The sequence below is a fragment of the Rhinolophus ferrumequinum genome, chromosome 6 (genome assembly GCF_004115265.2).
Source record: "Rhinolophus ferrumequinum isolate MPI-CBG mRhiFer1 chromosome 6, mRhiFer1_v1.p, whole genome shotgun sequence".
NCBI lineage: Eukaryota > Metazoa > Chordata > Mammalia > Chiroptera > Rhinolophidae > Rhinolophus > Rhinolophus ferrumequinum.
The window spans coordinates 52,496,878-52,514,309 of record NC_046289.1 but is presented as its reverse complement, the minus strand read 5'-3'; the positions used below and the strand labels follow the sequence as shown (position 1 = coordinate 52,514,309).

At 32.1% G+C, this 17,432-nt stretch overlaps 1 protein-coding gene across 10 annotated transcripts in view; it reads right to left on the bottom strand.

The window, feature by feature from the left end:
• ZNF280D (zinc finger protein 280D) overlaps window positions 1-17,432 on the bottom strand; it is a 105,007-nt gene that overhangs the window by 69,685 nt on the left and 17,890 nt on the right. For 3 of the 10 annotated variants that reach the window (XM_033108022.1, XM_033108021.1, XM_033108031.1), the window contains exons 2-6: window positions 12,840-12,885; window positions 12,659-12,727; window positions 8,079-8,225; window positions 5,444-5,509; window positions 5,204-5,343 (exon numbers count right to left, since the gene is read on the bottom strand). In XM_033108022.1, the coding sequence (XP_032963913.1) occupies window positions 5,204-5,343; window positions 5,444-5,509; window positions 8,079-8,225; window positions 12,659-12,686 (381 nt within the window). In that variant the 5' untranslated portion in view covers window positions 12,687-12,727; window positions 12,840-12,885. Of the gene's footprint in view, window positions 1-3,712; window positions 3,828-5,203; window positions 5,344-5,443; window positions 5,510-8,078; window positions 8,254-11,928; window positions 11,964-12,204; window positions 12,227-12,658; window positions 12,728-12,839; window positions 12,886-17,432 lie in introns of those variants that run through there. The other 7 variants (XM_033108027.1, XM_033108028.1, XM_033108023.1 and 4 more) reach the window with 6 other exon arrangements.

Sequence of the window (17,432 nt, the reverse complement as noted above, 5' to 3'; positions counted from 1 at the left end):
TTAGATGTTAGCATTAGGGGAAACTGAGTTGGAGGGTATATGGAACTTTTTGTATTATTTTTCCTGAAAGTCTAAACGTAGTTTGAAATAAAGTTAACATTTGAAAATTAAAAAGTAATGATAACATTCACTATTGAAAAAGTAAAGGTCATATTGTGGTACAACTTTCCTGAATGAAAATTATAGGGGTAGCTATCAAAGGCTTTATAAGTTCAGATTCTTTGGTCCAGCTATTCCGCTTTAAAAATTTATAGTACCAGGGTAAGAAAATGAAAATATTTGAGAATTATTTTTAATAGCAAAAAAATTAAAATCTGTATGTCGAACAATGGCAGAATTGTCAAATAAATTAAATAATACACTATCATGCAACCACTAATGTAACATTTTTGAGAGGAATCCAATGACATTCCCAGTAGAATGTTCAGTGAAAAAAGAGGAATATGTATCTGTGTATAGAGTAGGGTCCTGATTAGTTATATTCTATACCATCTCTAGGGGGAAAAAAAAATTAAAATCTATTATGTACTCCTTTGTCTCTTTCTAATCTTTTCCCCACAAAATACGTATTATTTTAAGATAGAAACATAAAGGTTTTGTTTGTTTTGTGCTTATAAATTGAGGGATAATTAACTTTTAAGAATTTTGGTTTGCTACTCATTTTTCTATCGCCATGGGTTTGTTAAGCAATTATGAAAGCAAATGGGTGAAGGGAATCAAAGGTACAAACTTCCAGTTATAAAATAAGTAAGTCATGGGGATGTAATATACAGCATGGTGATTATAGTTAATAATACTGTATTGTATACATATGAAAATTGCTAAGAGAAATCTTAAAATTTGTCATCAAAAGAAAAAATTCTGTATATATGGTGACAGACATTAATTAAACTTATTGTGGTAATCATTTTGCAATATATACTAATATGAAATCATTATGCTGTACACCTGAAACTCAGATAATATTGTATGCCAACTATACCTCAATTAAAAAAAAGTCAATTAGTTAAAGGAGAAAGACATGAGCGCTCCTCACCATAACCTGTATGAATTGCAGATTTTTGACTAAATAAATGATTGTTGTTGTTTAAAGGAAGAAAAAAAAGTTATGGAAATAGGTTTTGAAGTAACCCAAACTACTCCTAGTATTTGAAGCCTAACAGGAAGACACCTGCATTTGAGACTTAATGCGTAGTATTAAAAAATCAGTACTGCCATATGACTTAATTGTAACCAAATGTAACACAATCTTACTTCAAGATAATTATTTTCTCCAAATATTTGCACTTCAAAAAATGGAAAATGATATTCACTTGCATTTTCAAAAACAGTACTTTAATAGAAACATAACATTAATACTGATAAACACTCTCCTAGGAAATAACTGGTTAATTAAGCACCACAATTTCAGAGACCAGGTACATGTTATTATTCAACAATAACCGGTCAAAATAATTCTGTACCAAGGAATTTTAATGTCTTATAAAACAGTTCAGAAAGATATAAAATACAATACAGTAAGGGTAGAATAGATGCTAGACTGAGATTCAGAAGACCTGTACATTTTTTTAACTATGTAACCTTGGGCAAGTCACTTCTGAGCTTCAAGTTATTCAGCTTTCAAACTTAAATGTACTTGCACGTTAAATGTACTTACACTTCACAATACATGTATGTTTCAAATGTACTTGCACTTCAAGGTACTTGTATGTATTAAATCGAGTAGTTGTCACAACAGTACTAACAAAGACCAAATATTATACCTCATTTATAAATAGGTAAACTAAGATTAGGTGTGGTTATGTATGGTTTCCAATACAGCCCACTTCTTATTGATGGAGCTGTATTAAGAACCCAGGTATGTTTGATTACAAAGCCATGCCCTTATATCACACTGACTTTATAAGTAATAACATATCCCTGCCACCTGCAAGAGACCTGAAAAGATGCTGCAATATAGCGATATTCCATGAAACACACACACACACAACATGACATACAAGGGAAAACTATGATTATAATTTATTAAAAGCAATGGCTTCCGAAATGCAGGGTAAATTCCCTTAAATCGGATTCTCAATTCATTCCAGAATACACCTGTCATTCTTAACTTCTGCACATTAGAATCACTTGGAGAGTTTTTTTTAAATGTATTGTTTCAAGACCCACCCAGACCTTTTGGCAAAATCTCTCATTTTTAAACTCAGGACTGGGAACCACCAACTGAGGTGCTTTGACTTAAAAATTAGGCCCACAGAAATATTCTAATTTAGAAAGCTCCACCAAAGATACCACCAAAGATACCACCCCTCACTTTTTCTTTCTGAGCCCAATGTTGGAAAGATTTTATCTATCAAACTGAATTAAATAATAAAGTTTCTTTTTCTGGCTTTCTATCCTCCAAATGCCAAATAGCTTATGATAAGCATTAGAAAACCACTGATTTAATTTGAGCCCAGCTAACAAGCAAAAATCTTGTATTTTGGGTAGCTTTCTATCTTCTGAAACATAATCATAATGGCCTGTGGAACCTTAGAATCCATGATTGAGAGTCAGTGGTCTGGGTAAAATCTCTCATTTTAGAAATGAAGAAAATGAAGCTCAGGTTTTGACAATGTTAAGGACAAGTAGAATCTGCATTCACGTCTCTTGCTTCAACCTAAGTTTTTTAAACTACTAGTCCAGGCTCGTATCAGTATTAATCATATTTCAGAATGCTAAAACCACAGAAAACAATATGGGGGAGAAGGTGTTTGCCCAAAGATATCCTTATTTTTTAATGATATATTACATCTTCAAAATATAAGTGGGAGTTGAGTATATTTAGCCATAGATTTAAAAGGCTGTAGCTTTCCTTTTCACTTTTATGTAAATTAAAATTAAATGTAATACCTTCTGTGAAAGATACCACCTCAAAATATCAATTTTTAGTGCTAACAGATAAATAGATTACATTATAGTTACATATGAAATATAGGAAAAAATGGATTATTTATACTAAAAATATTTGGATTCAATTCTGGTATTAAACTTGATTATTTGCAAGAAAATTTATAGGTGCTTTAGTAGTTGTTTCCCTTATTGTCAAAAGAACAGTTTAAGGAAAATTGACTACTTCTCTAAGGCCAATGTCAAATAGCTTATAATAAGAATGAAAACACCACTAAGTTAGTTCAATTCCAACTAGCAGCAAAGAATCATTACATTTTGGGTAACTTTTTGTCTTAGTACCCTAACTCCTTGGTGTCAAGACCCCCTTTACACATTTAAAAATTACTGAAGACCAAAAAAAGTTTTTATTTAGGTGGGTTATATCTATTAATATCTACCAAATTAGAAATTAAACAGAAAATTTTTAAAAATATTTATTAGTTTTATTTAAAATAATAAAGCCATTACAGATTAACATAAATAACTTCTATGAAAACTGACTACCTTGCAAACACAAAAAATTAGTGAAAAGAGTGGTATTGTTTTACATTTCTGAAAATGTAAATGTCTAGTTTAATGTCTAGTTTAATCAAAAACTGCTGTAGTCTCGTATCTGCTTCTGCCGTCCATCTGTTGGAACATGTTGTTGATTGAAAAATATAAAGAAAATCTGGCTTCATAAAGATATATAGTTGAAAAAAGGAGTATTTTAATAGCAATTTGGGAGAACTACGGACACACTTCTTTGAAGAAGCTTTTTAGCCATATTAGGAAGGCCCACCTGGCAAGGAGCCAGCCAGAAGCCAGTGAAATACTGAGACTCTCAATCCGGAAACCCTTAGGGAATCGAATGCTCCCAATAACCACGTGAACTTGGAAGGAGATACTTCCCCAGTTGAGCTTCAGATGAGACTGCAACCTCAGAGCCCACATCTTGAATGTAGCCGTGTGAGATCTTGAAGGAGAAGATCCAGCTAAGCCATGACCGACTCCTGACCCACAAAACTGTGAGGTAAGAAATGTGTGTGGTTTTAAACTACAAGTTTGTGGTAACATCAATACACAGAAATAAATAATACACCATGGTTTGTCAGTCATTTTTTCCCAAGTAAAAAATAACCTTCTATTTTCAAAACATGGGTAGTGTAGCTCACAATTCAATCACACATGCTTTTCCTCAAGATAATCATTATACTTCAGACACAAACTGTTTTTGAAAGATTCATATTCAAGAGTAGAGAGCTAAAAAAATTAATCACATTTTAATACTTCATCAAGGAAACTGAGTATGACTATTTTTTAGTTTGAGTGCTAGTAGTGACTGACACAAAAACTACTAGTACAGCTTGGTACCACTGTCTTGATTCACACTAAGGCACCAGCAGTTTACCCACCATTGCTTTTGCATCACAGTGGTGCAAATGTCAACATGGTGAAAAAGGCAGTTTCTTTGTATTATTATGACAATAGTGTTGACTCCCAAACCCATGAAAGAGTCTCAGGGGAACACCAGGGGACTGAAAACTACACTTTGAAAACTGTCACAGTAAGGCAATGCTCCATTTTTTTTAAGTATACATTTATACACAACATATATGTATGTATGTATGTGTGTATGTATGCAAATACATATGAACTATGGGTAAGACTGGACTGAAATCCCAAATCTATAATTTGCCAGCTGTATGACCCTGAGTGAATTATTTCACCACTGTGAGCTTCAGTTTACTCAACTATAAGACGGATAATAATACTGCCTGCTTTATAAGGATGTTCTAAGAATTAACTTATATACAGCATTTAGTAGAAAGCCTTACACTTTCTTAACAGTTCAATAAATATTAACTATTACCATTAACTATTGTTTTTATTAGGAATTTTTTATACAAACTAAACTATGAAGGTATGTCTTCAGAATAAAAAGCTGCAATAGCCTCTCAACAATTTTCCCAATTAAAAATAAGAACACTTGGCCCAGTTTACAACCTTAAATAGTTTGCCATTATGCAATATTCACTACTGACTATACTTTTATTCATGTTTTGACAGAACAGTTTTTAATAGTGTACCTATTACCTGATTTAGAACACATTGAATAGTTAGTTCTTGCAGTTATTACTTTGGATACTGGTTGAGCTATCATAAAGATGGTGACATTTTCCGATGCTGATTATGCTTCTATTTGATGACTACCCATGATAGTCTAGGATTGTTGATATTGATAAATAATGTCCAACGTATCCCTGAGCTGTGTAGTTTCAGAAACACTTACAGGTTTAGACAAAGGCTGAACAATAACAGAACTATCTGAAGATCTAGATTCAGCATGAAAATTTACTGGTGAGGCAGCCACTGGAATTGATGTTGGGTTCTTGTAGTGTTGACTTGTAGGTCTGAATGCAGCAGTAATACCTGTATTGCAAAATTACACAATATATTGAATATATTTCTATATAATCAATGGCAACAAAATAATTCACTTTAGAATTAAAATAGTAAAATAACACTATACCTCGACTGAGTGCGCCATTCTTTATTCCCCTTGAATATGAGCTGGGGTTCACTCTATTCAAAATATCTACAAAAAATATTTATTTAAAATTCACTGGTTAAATGAAATATATATTAAGATAATAGTGATCATGAATTGAAAACAATTAGATTCCTGGAAGAAGTATATGTTATTACTGATTTAAGATTACAGTTAATTTTAAACATATATATCTTTATCTAATAAAGATACAAGATTATCAGCCTTAATTGTGTCATAGAATTAGAACAATCTAACTATAACTCAAAATCCAAAGGCCAGAAGTAAATGATTGATAAATCCGACCACATATAAGTCAAACCTTCTACATGGCAAAGAACCACTCCAAATAATTAGTAAAAACTTTCCAAAAATACATTCATATACAACCTATAATTGAAGTATATATTTTTATTTGAGTGATGATACAGCTATATATACACTCAAGTTCCTATTACTAAAAATTAAACCCTTGTCCAAACTCCATATCCCACTCACACCCCTAAAAGCTTTGAAGTATCCTTATGAGTGATCTCACTAGATTACTGTAGCTGCACCATTACTCTTGAGTTCTGAAAGGGAAATTATCAGAGACTGCAGACTAAAATGAACTTACAGTTTACCCTTATAATATATATACCTTATAATATAAGATACCCTTATGTTATAAGGGTATCTTATAATATAAGGGGTTTCAAATCTACCACTATACCAGAAGTCAATCTGAGCCTAATATGACTTTCAGGAGCAGTTTAAATTTCTTAATTCTTGCATACATGTGAACTCATAATTTCCAGATAACTCAAAAACCAAATTAAAATTTGGAAGAGTCGGGATTTGCCTAAAATTGTTACTTAGAAAAAAGTAAAAGCACAAACACCCGCTAAACATTCATTTTTTTCTTTTCTTCCCTCATCGTAGAATAGAACTAGATCCCATAAAATAATTTTGTAAAGGGCCATACAAAAGTAGTGTTGTTTTCTGATAATGGAGATGCAGTGCTCTACACCTAAGCACTACAGATGTCTTATAGCAGAAAAATCTGTACCCATACATAACACCATTTTTCTTCAGAAACCAAAGATTAAGTATCTACCCAAACCATCAAAAAAACTATTGCTGAAGTACTTTCTGGTAGTTGTATTGTATAAAACACAGGATTTTACCTTCCTTTCTGGTAGTTCTAATAAACACTCAACACATATTCCATATGTTAAAATATTTTATGGCTTACACATAACCAACCATAAAATCATTTAAAATCTGCATCTTAACAGTTTAGAAAAGAAACTGTATTGGGGTCAATCTCCTTTTTGACAGCATTATTTTAAAACTAATATACATTGTTCTAGTTGAACACTGTTAAGTCATCTATAATTGGTATAAATTCAACTTGAATCTTAACTGTCATGTTTTCAATAAGAGAATTTCAACAATAATTTTGCAATATAGTAATATTCCAGTATAAAATAATCACAATGACTAGAAACAATAACTATGGGAATATAAAATTATGTTTCACTATCATCAACAAGCATCATTCAATTTATAAAAGTGACACACAGAATCTCCATGAGAGATTATCAATCTGTCAGAATCTCCAAAGTGACACTCAGAATCTCCATGAGAGATTATCAATCTGTTGCAGGAACTAGTATTGAGAATTCAATTGGTTGAAGTTATTCTCCCTCTGATAAAATTGATTCAAAGTGCCATTACAAGTTTAGGGGTGATAGAAGAAAGAACCAGGCTTTCAGAAAATTTAAAATTAGTCTGTTAATCACACTCTTAAACACTTCCTTGGTAAGAAAACCTAACATTTATACATTATTTCTCTACACTTCTATATATTTTTGAGCATTTTAATGGGTGTCATTGGTCTTTGCTTTAATATCGTAACAATGTCAAATCCAGTTACTCTAACTGAAATCTACAAAGTATCAAGGTGTTCTCCTAGAAAGCCATAAAGATTTAAGTTTTAACTAACTCTGTGTCATCCAAGCACAGTGGCTGTAGACAGTAGTGCCCTTCTCATTCATGAATATAAATTCAAGTTGCTGAAAAATGGGTGTGGTCAGAGGTCCCTGTTGGCATACAGGCCAGAGATTGTGCAATCATTCATTGCTATACATTTTGTAGCTATGTATGCATGACACTGCCATGAAGCATTTGCCTGGATGTGAGAACCACTATCTGAGACTAATATAAACTTACTTAGTATATTCTAACATTTTGAGCCAAGTATTCTAAACCCCTTTGTTTCTCTACTTCTGAGTTCAAGTTTAAAAATTAAAAAAAGAGACAAATGAATAGACAAATAGGTTGGCTCTACTAAAAATTATGATTTCCAATATCAAAAGACCTTCAATGTCAAAAATTAATCTTAGTCCATTTCTTTTTTCTCAGATCTGATATTTTAACCTCTTACCTCCTTCCGCAGGTCCCCAATCACATCCCCACCCTGGTTATGAAATTCTTAACTTATCTCCCACCCAATCTTTCATCCTCAACTCCTTACAGAGAAACAAGGACATAAGTACCTACAAGACAGTGCATAATTGTCTCCATTAGAAACAGTATCTTATAAAACTTAGCTTCACTAAAAGCAAATGCTTACTTGAAATTGCTGGTTTTGAACTTGCTATCTCTCCAACAAAGATCGGTTCATCATCATCATCATCCTCAACCTCTTTTACTTTCTTCTGCCACGGTTCCAATTCTTCTTCTTCACATTCCATAAAGAGTTCTGCCATTTTTGAATTATCTAATTTTCAAAAGGAAAGCAAACCTTACTGTCAAAAGAAAAATAAATACATTTTTGTAATATGTAGTATATTTAAGATCTACTTTAATAATCCTAATAGCAATTACTGAATTGATATTTGTAGTTAGTACATGTTAGCAACAATGAGAAGAAACTCAGAGCTCAGTCTCTAAGATAGCGATGATAGATAACTACAGAGAGAGGAGAGAAGAGAGAAGAGAGAAGAGAGAGAGAGAGAGAGAGAGAGAGAGAGAGAGAGAGCGCACGCGCGTGCGCACGTGTGCTAGGTAATGGTTAACAGAGCAGTTATTTACACTGGACAGAAAATTTGGGAACAGTCAATGTGAATTTCAGTCATATGCCTGGAATACGATTATACCTACAAAAAGGATTGCACCTAACATTATCTGAAAAAACAAAAATTAACAAAAGAGAGATAAACTAAGAATAAGGGGCAATAAGTGGGAGATACACTAGAAAATCTGAACCAAATTCAGGAATGTCAGGCACAGAGCAAAGCAGGGATGACGTGCTAGGCTAAAATAAGGACACAAAATAAGGCTTATTCCATTCAGAGTAAATTAGACATTTTTTGCCTAAAGATACAGACCAAGGAATATACAGTGAATGTCACCATTCTAGGTGTTCTGACCAAATACAGAGCCTCCAGGAAGCATTTTAGTGCCTTGCTCTTAAATATGGATGGACAACCAATAAGTACCAGAAATTTTAGGAAAACCTTCTGTCTTTCAGACCAAAATCAATAAAACAGATAAAAGAATCACAAGAAAAAAAGGTGATGCAGAGAACAAGAAAAATATAATTACCATCTTTAGAGATGTGACAAGAATGTTATAAAAATAGTCAGAAAACAAAATTTAGGATTAAAAATATTATAGCCCGAATTTTTCAACTCAGTTTTTAAAACGTTAAAATGTCCAGAGGTGGAACTGAGGGAAAAAAAAGATGCGCGCGCGCACACACATACACACTAGCAGAGAAGACACAAGTTTGTTAGAAAATCAATTTCAAAGGTACAACACTCACCTAATAGCATTAATAGAAACAGAACAGAGAAAAAGCAGGGGTAAGTAATCAAAGAAATAATGTCAGAAAACTCACTAGGATCAGAAGACATAAATCTCTGTGTTGGAAGGCCCCAGTAGTACCCAGAACAATGATCAAGGAAAAAGTTCTATCAAGACATAACATTATGAAATTTCAGAACAAAAGAGTTAAAGAGAATATCCTCAGATCCTTGGGGGTGGGATAGCAGAAACAAGTCATATACAAAAGATCAAGAACAGTAAGAACAGCAGCTAGAAGACAGTAGAACAACACTTTCTTACCAAAATTATTTTTCGATCTAAAATTCTATGCCTAAACTTTTCATCAAATATGAGAGTAAAGACTAGCAACATCACACAAGACAGCCAACGAATGCATCCTTATCAGGAAGCTACTACAGCAAAATATGAGTCTTAATCAAGAAAGAGGAAGACGCAGATGTAGGCAACACGGCATTCAACACAAAGCCCCAGGACAATAGAAGTCAATAGGCCTAGCTAACAACCAGTCCAAGCTAGATCAGGAGAACTGTACTTCAGGAGCAGTGTCTCTGGGAGACCAAAGAAAATGTAAACTTTCAGATCACTTGCCACCTGCCAAATGTTAATGCACAGAAAATTGAACTGAGATGTTACTGAAGGGTATGAGAAGAATTCACTACAGCTTTTAAGAAAACTTAGCAAATGAAAAATCATGAAAAGTATTAACTACTAGATAAATTAAAAGAAAGAAAATAAAGTAAAGATATGTATCCCCTCTACTGCTATTCTATGTAAATAGCATATTAATAGTATATTACTATGCTAACCAGGGAATACCATTTCTTATGGTCATCATAATGAAAACATCAAATATGGATTTAACCAGAAATTGAGATATTGTATCAGGAGATATGTGGAAGGAAGGAAGGGGTGGTTATAAGAAAGCAAAAAATTGTCATGACAGAACATTACTAGAAAATGGTTAAAACATGCAACAACAGACAGCACACATACATAAGTATACAAGCACTCTTCAAGAACTATGGGTAAGCCATTTCAAGCCTTTTCAGATTGTGCGACTTTTTAAACTATGTGCATATATTGCTTTAAGCTGAGATGGAGAACAAAGAAGAGGAGGAAGAGAAGAAAAAGAAATAATACTGAGGGCCTAAAGTAACAGCAACGGAGATGGATACAAGTGGTGCTTAACGAGATATAGAATGAGACGATAGAAGACAACGAAAGAAAAAAAAAAAACCTCAAGAGTTCCAGCTTAGACAATAATATTTCTAATTTATCATTTAAATGTAGTCATTTCTAAAGGTAACTTTTTATTATATTAAAGTAATGCCACTTCTATTTTTGACTCAAAATTAAGACCATGTGCTACCATGGTCTTAAAAGATACTAACTGAAACGATGCTTTGGGGATGGCATACAAAGGAAATACCTTATCAAATTAGGTGCCAATCTTTTATAAACTTTTTAAGATTTTCCCTTCTATAAAACTATGTCACAAATCATTTCTTGACTTAACATTATTTAATGTTTGCTTAACAAACATTATTTAAATGTTTGTTTGTTTAAATGTTGCCACCTAACAAAAAAAAGGCCTCCTTTTCCCAAATGTCATGAACCTAATGAACTGATCCCTTTCTTTGCTAAACTATACTGTTTTACTAATTATATATAGTTCTTCAAGTCAAATGATTAAAAATATAACGTCCAAGGCCAAACTGAGCATCTTGAGAGAATATTTCCCTGTACACTTTACACAGGCACTGAACACACAGTAGTATATAATAATCTATGGACTAGGAAACTAGGCAAAGTCAGGCAATATCTAATTTTTAAAAGAATTAGAGAAACTCACAATAAAAGTACCATTTATTTCTAATAGACACATGATAAGGGCTGAACTGTATTTCTTCAAAATTCATGCGTCGAAGTCCTCAACACAGTACCTCACAAGGTGACTATATTTAGAGACAGGATCTTTAAAGAAGTAATTAAGTTAAAATGAGGCTACTAGAGTGAGCGCTAATCCAATATGACTGCTGTCTTTAAAAGAGGGGGAAAAAAAAAAAAAAGAGGAGGAAATCAGGACACAGATATATGTATGGAAGCAAGACCATCTGAACGCATAGGAAGGAGATGGCCACCTATAAGAAGAGAGGCCTGGTACAGGTCCTTCTATCATGGCTCTCAACAGGAACTAACCCTACCAACACCCTGTTCTTCTAGCCTCCAAAACTGTGAGAAAATAAATTTCTGCTGTTTAAGCTATCCAGGTTTCGGTACTTTTTTATGGCAGCCCTAGCAAACTAATACAGAAGACAAAGAAAGGTCTCCCTCATCCTTTTAAACAGGGCACTGCCACTGTCAATATAGTACTCCCTCCTTATCCATGGGGCATACATTCCAAGACCTCCGGTGGATGCCTGAAATTGAGGACAGTACCAAAGCCTATATATACTATGCTTTTTCCTATACATATTTACCTATGATAAAGTTTAACTTATAAATTAGGCACAATAAGAGATTAACAACAATAACTCATAATAAAATAGAACAATTATAACAATATACTATAATAAAAGTTATGTGAATGTGGTCTGTATCTCTCTAAAAATATCATATTGTACTGTACTCACCCTTCTTCTGATGATGATGTGAGATGATACAATGCCTACATAATGAGATGAAGTGAGGTGAATGACGTAGGCATTGTGACACAGTGTTAGGCTACTAGAAGGGTTACTTGAACACAAGCACTGTGATACCTCGACAGTTGATCTGATAACTGAGATGGCCATTAAGTGACCAACAGATAGGTAGTGTGATGCAGCATGGATATGCAGCTAGACAAAGGGATTATTCTCGTACAGTGCAGGATAGAGCTGGAAGAAAGATTTCTTCGCATTATTCACACAATTTAAAACTTGTGAATTATTTCTGGAATTTTCTACTTAATATTTTCAGTCAGCGGTTGACTGCAGTCTGAAACCACAAAAAGTGAAACCTCAGATTAGGGGGGCCTACTGTATATCCAGGACATATTGTTGGAAAAAATTTTTTTAAAGACCTATAATAGCTTTTTTTTTTTTTTTAGAATTATTTTTTTGTCTATGCATAGAAGAAACATGTGACTATGTACACCAAACCGGTAACAGTATTTTTCACTGGATGTAGGGAGAAAGTACTTCATTTCTACTTTACTCACTTTTTAATTTCCACTATTTTTATGTGAGCATTTATTACTTTAACAATTCTAAGTGTTTTTATCTTTAAGGAAACGTGCCTACCTCTTGTCCTTTGTCCTGAAGCAAAGTTATCAATACGTAAACCACATATACTAATATCAGTCCTGGCAGCAACACTTACTTTTTGGCTGAAAAGGGTTGTCGCCCATCAAGTTGCAGAGTTGACTTTCTGTAAATTGTCACCTAAGTACTGACATATGATATCAGTAAATTTTATGAGTCACTTTATGTAATGGCAAATGCCAGAACATGAAACTTGGGATTCAGAAATTCTTGGATCTAATTTTGATCTTCAAACTCACCATGTGATTCCAGACAACGCAGCAAGTTATATCTCAGTTTTCCTTCCTATAAAATAAAGATACCTAGTATTAGAGTGAATTTCATTAAATTAAATGTAAAAATATTTCACTTTTTTCCTATAAAAAGCTCAATTTTTAAGTTTGATAAGTTTGACATATATATATAATTCACTCTACATAATTGGTTCATTCAAATTTAATAAAGTGGTGATTCTATTAAGCACTTACTACTTGAATAAGTCTGAATTATTAAATTATAAATAATTGTTTAAAAGTATCCTTTTGCAAAAATGAGTAATTACCTTATAATGTATTGTTTAAGTGAATTTTCAAATGTTAAATGATTTAATCTTTTACTGATACCTATTCTTTATATTTCAGATATAAATGAAATTATTTCAATAACAAAACATAATTTTAAATAAATTTTCATTTATATTTTTCTGTTATCAATGAACTTAAAAGGCAAAGAAAATTAGTTGGATATATTTCATCATAGATTAACTCATTCAAAAATAACTACTCATTGCCTTCTGTATGCAAGGTAATATGCTAAGTTCTAGGAAAAAAACAAAGATGAGTAAGTCATAATCTTTGCCATTCGAAATGTACAGTCTAGTATGTCTATAATTCTTTGGGCTTGAAAAAACAAATGCTGTTAGAATAAACATTATTAAAAAACACATTTTAGGTGCTTTATTTAAAACAAGAATTTGTTTTTTGGATTCCCATATATACACAACAGCACAAATTTTTAAAAATGTACAAATTTTTGTAAAACTTTTTTAGTTACAAAGCAAAAAATTCAAAAATTAGATGGATAAAATCTAAAATATTGAGATATACAGCTAATTCAACCTTCACATTCCTCTTTATCCTCGGGCTGACAAAACCAAGTTTTCCTGCTTTTTAATTTCCAAGGTATCTGGTCTGAACTGAAACAGTTCACAAAGGAAAAATATTATTATTTTAACTTCAGAAATAATTGCTATAAATATTTGAACTATTATCACAAGAGACTTTAGTGAATCTTGTGTTTAGCTAAATTTACCAAGTTCTGAGGTCTGGGTAGTTAAATCTCATAACTCTATTTGAATAATTGTAGCTTGTTCCAAAACTAAATTCAGTGTTATGTATATGTCAAGTAGATAAACACATGACAATTCATGCTAAGCATTAAGGACCTACAGGTACCAAGAATACAGAATATTTTTTAAGGGCCACAGTTACACAGCCTATGAGATTCATTATGTATTTTTGTTAAATGATCTAAATATCTCTTCTAGCAAAATTAAAAAATATCCAATTTACAAATATTCAATTAGTAAGTGACCTGTCTATATGAACAAGTTATCCGCTGCCTATGACTACAGAGAAAACTTAGATGATCTACTTCAAAAGCCTTAGGACCATAGTAGCTACTTAGGGACCAAAATTGATTGATACACTTACAAACACACTAAAAAGTTGTAAATCCTCAGACGTAATTAGAACCATTAATTTCTGCCTAAAGCTGCACTGTGTAATACAGTAGCCACTAGCTACATGTAACTAAGTTTAAATTATTAAATAAAATTTAAAATTCAGTTTCACTAGCCACATTTCAAATGTTCAAAGCTGTATGTGGCTGTGGCTATGGTATTGGACAATGCAAGTACAGAATATTTCTACTAGACAACACTGGTATAAAGAATCACTTCCATATTTCATTATGGTTAATAAACACACACTTTCATGGAATAGTTTGGCATCTCAGCCACTGCAACATGCCAAAACTATCACCATAAAAACCCCTCAAAAGTCACCACTTCAGCATTTTGGTGACAAAGCATGGAATTCTCTAAAGGATTACACTAGCTGCCATTTGAAGTGGGGATCTAGCAAAGTGGGGATCTCAAAGCTCCAAAAGATCTTCAGCTTTTGCAGCTCAGAGTTGGCTCCAAAATAACCAGAAAAAGAGAACACTTTACTTCAGCTACTAACTCAGGTAAAATTTCATGCCATGTTTAATGTATGTTTCTACGGAAAAAAATTAATTCCAAGTAACTGACTAATCAAAGACGTTCACTCACTTTTGGAGACTGCTAACATAAATAATTACAATTCCCATTTTATTATTTTTTGTTTAAGCTTTTATATATCTAACATTAAACTACATCTTCAATTTCTTCTACAAAAATTTTTTAAAAAATCAATGGAAATGTGGGTCTGAATTTTTAATTGTTCGAAAATTTTACTTTTATCCATTGACAGATATCATCCGATGCAATGCCACTGTGTTAAATGATGAAGTTAATGCATTTGATCTACCGCATTTCCCCGAAAATAAGACCTAGCCGGACCATCAGCTCTAACGCGTCTTTTGGGGCAAAAGTTAATATAAGACCCGGTTTTATTTTACTATAAGACCTGGTATAGTATAATATAATATAATTAATATAATATAATATAATATAATATAATATAATATAATATAATATAATATAATATAATATAATAATATAATGCAATATAACATAACATACCTGGTCTTATTTTACTATAATATACATTAATTTTTGCTCCAAAATACGCATTAGAGCTGATGGTCCGGCTAGGTCTTATTTTCGGGGAAACACGGTAGTATACAGCATACACTATAGCACAGGTGTGCTAGGAACTAGATGTCCTGTTTACTTTCTTACAAGGGAAAAAATTAAGCAATTCCACACACAATAACTATAGAGGCTGTGCATAAAAAAAGAGCATTAGGCTAGTCGCCAAAAGAAACAAGTCATAGCTCCAGCATTGCCACAACTTTCAGTTAAGTCACCTTATAATTCTGGGTCTAAGCTTAGTTCAACTGAAAGATCTCTAAGGTTTAATTCAGCTCTATACTTTATACTGTATATTTTAAACATTTATTAACCATAAACAGTAAAAAGTGGTGAACAATAAATGTCAGATTCAAGTTCTGACTCAACCACTTATTAGCTGTATGACCTTGGGCAAGTTAGTTAATCTCTGTGCCTTGCTTTATTATATGTATCTTATATAATAGATTTATAATGAAGATTAAATGAGATAAAAACTTAAAGCATATAGCTCAGTGACTGGCACACAGAAATCACTCAATAAATCATAACCATTTTTAACTCTGGGCTAAATCCCATTTTAAAGAACTTAAGAATAGATCACAATTTTGTTATTATAATGGAATTTACAAGCTATCAGCTGAGCATTTAGAAATCATTTTGTTATATTAAGATCTTCATTATAGTCATATTTCTCTTGATGAAATTTTAGCTTTGTATGTGTTCTGGAATGTGGCTGTCAAATCTATCCTGCCATATTTTCATCTTTTTAAAAAAGCATTTATAAACTAGATAAAACACACATAACATAAAAACTTTTAAACCCTCATGTAATTTATCAAGTTAAATTATACTCATGTACTACTCATCTTACAGAATAAAACATGTACCTAATTCAAAACTACCAATATACAGAAATTGACATTTGGATAAAATGTCTTATACCATTTTCATTAAAAAAAAACAACAAAAACCTTTCATTCCTGTATTTTAATTTCTAAAAAAAAGTCCTTTTTTAAAATGAGTAGGTAAGTAGCGTACCAAAGTGAATGTGAGGAATATAGTGAATGAGTAAGTTCTCTATCGCCCCATACCCCAAAAGTTAGAGTTAACCAATGAAATAATCCAAGAAACCACATTATGAAATTAACCTTTGTTTTTGTTCTTCAACATAAAAATAATGTTTTAATCGGGGGTTGCACTCCTCCTAACCAAGAAGTTGGCAACACGAAAACCAGATATGATTAACTTAACATAAAAGGGAAAATACAAAAATAAGAAATATAATCATTTCATTAGTGAAACTTTATATTCAATATAAGTACAGCATGTGAAAATAAAGTTCAACTAACTCATAAATTTAGTCTAAGATTGACATGCTAGCGGTAAGAAACATTAAACCTTTAATAATTTTGCTTATATACTTAGAAAAGATTTTTCAGTGAAATTATTTGGATGACACTGGGTCATTGAAATATTGTTCAAAAACGTCTGACCTGTTACTTTTTTCCTCTCACAAATTTCCCAAGAAATTAGGCAACCATATCATTCCATTACTATTGAAGGTTTGGTTTATGTTCTGTTTCATTTTATAAATAATTCTTTAGTCCTTGTCACTAGTGGTATTTTGAAATGGAGGTCTATAATTTCAGTATTCTAAAATTCTAACAATGAATAAAACTTTAAAGAGTCAAAGTGAGTTCTCAACTATGAATAGCAATCTAATATTTCCAACGCTGGTTCTGTGGTCTCAAGAATTTCTAACTATCTCAAGAATTTCTAACTATCTCAAGAAGACACTAGAAAATTAATTTTCATTTAATGTTCATTATCTTAAAAACACAATCTTTTGAGAAAAAAGAGTCATTTTAAAAACTCCAGTTTTATATCACCTTAATATCTATCATCTATTGAGTCCATTATGGAAACTAATTGTAACAGGACTCAAAGAGCAAAGAACGATGATGTCTACTTTGGCATTATAAGATAAAGTACATAAATAGAAACCTGAAATCGTAAA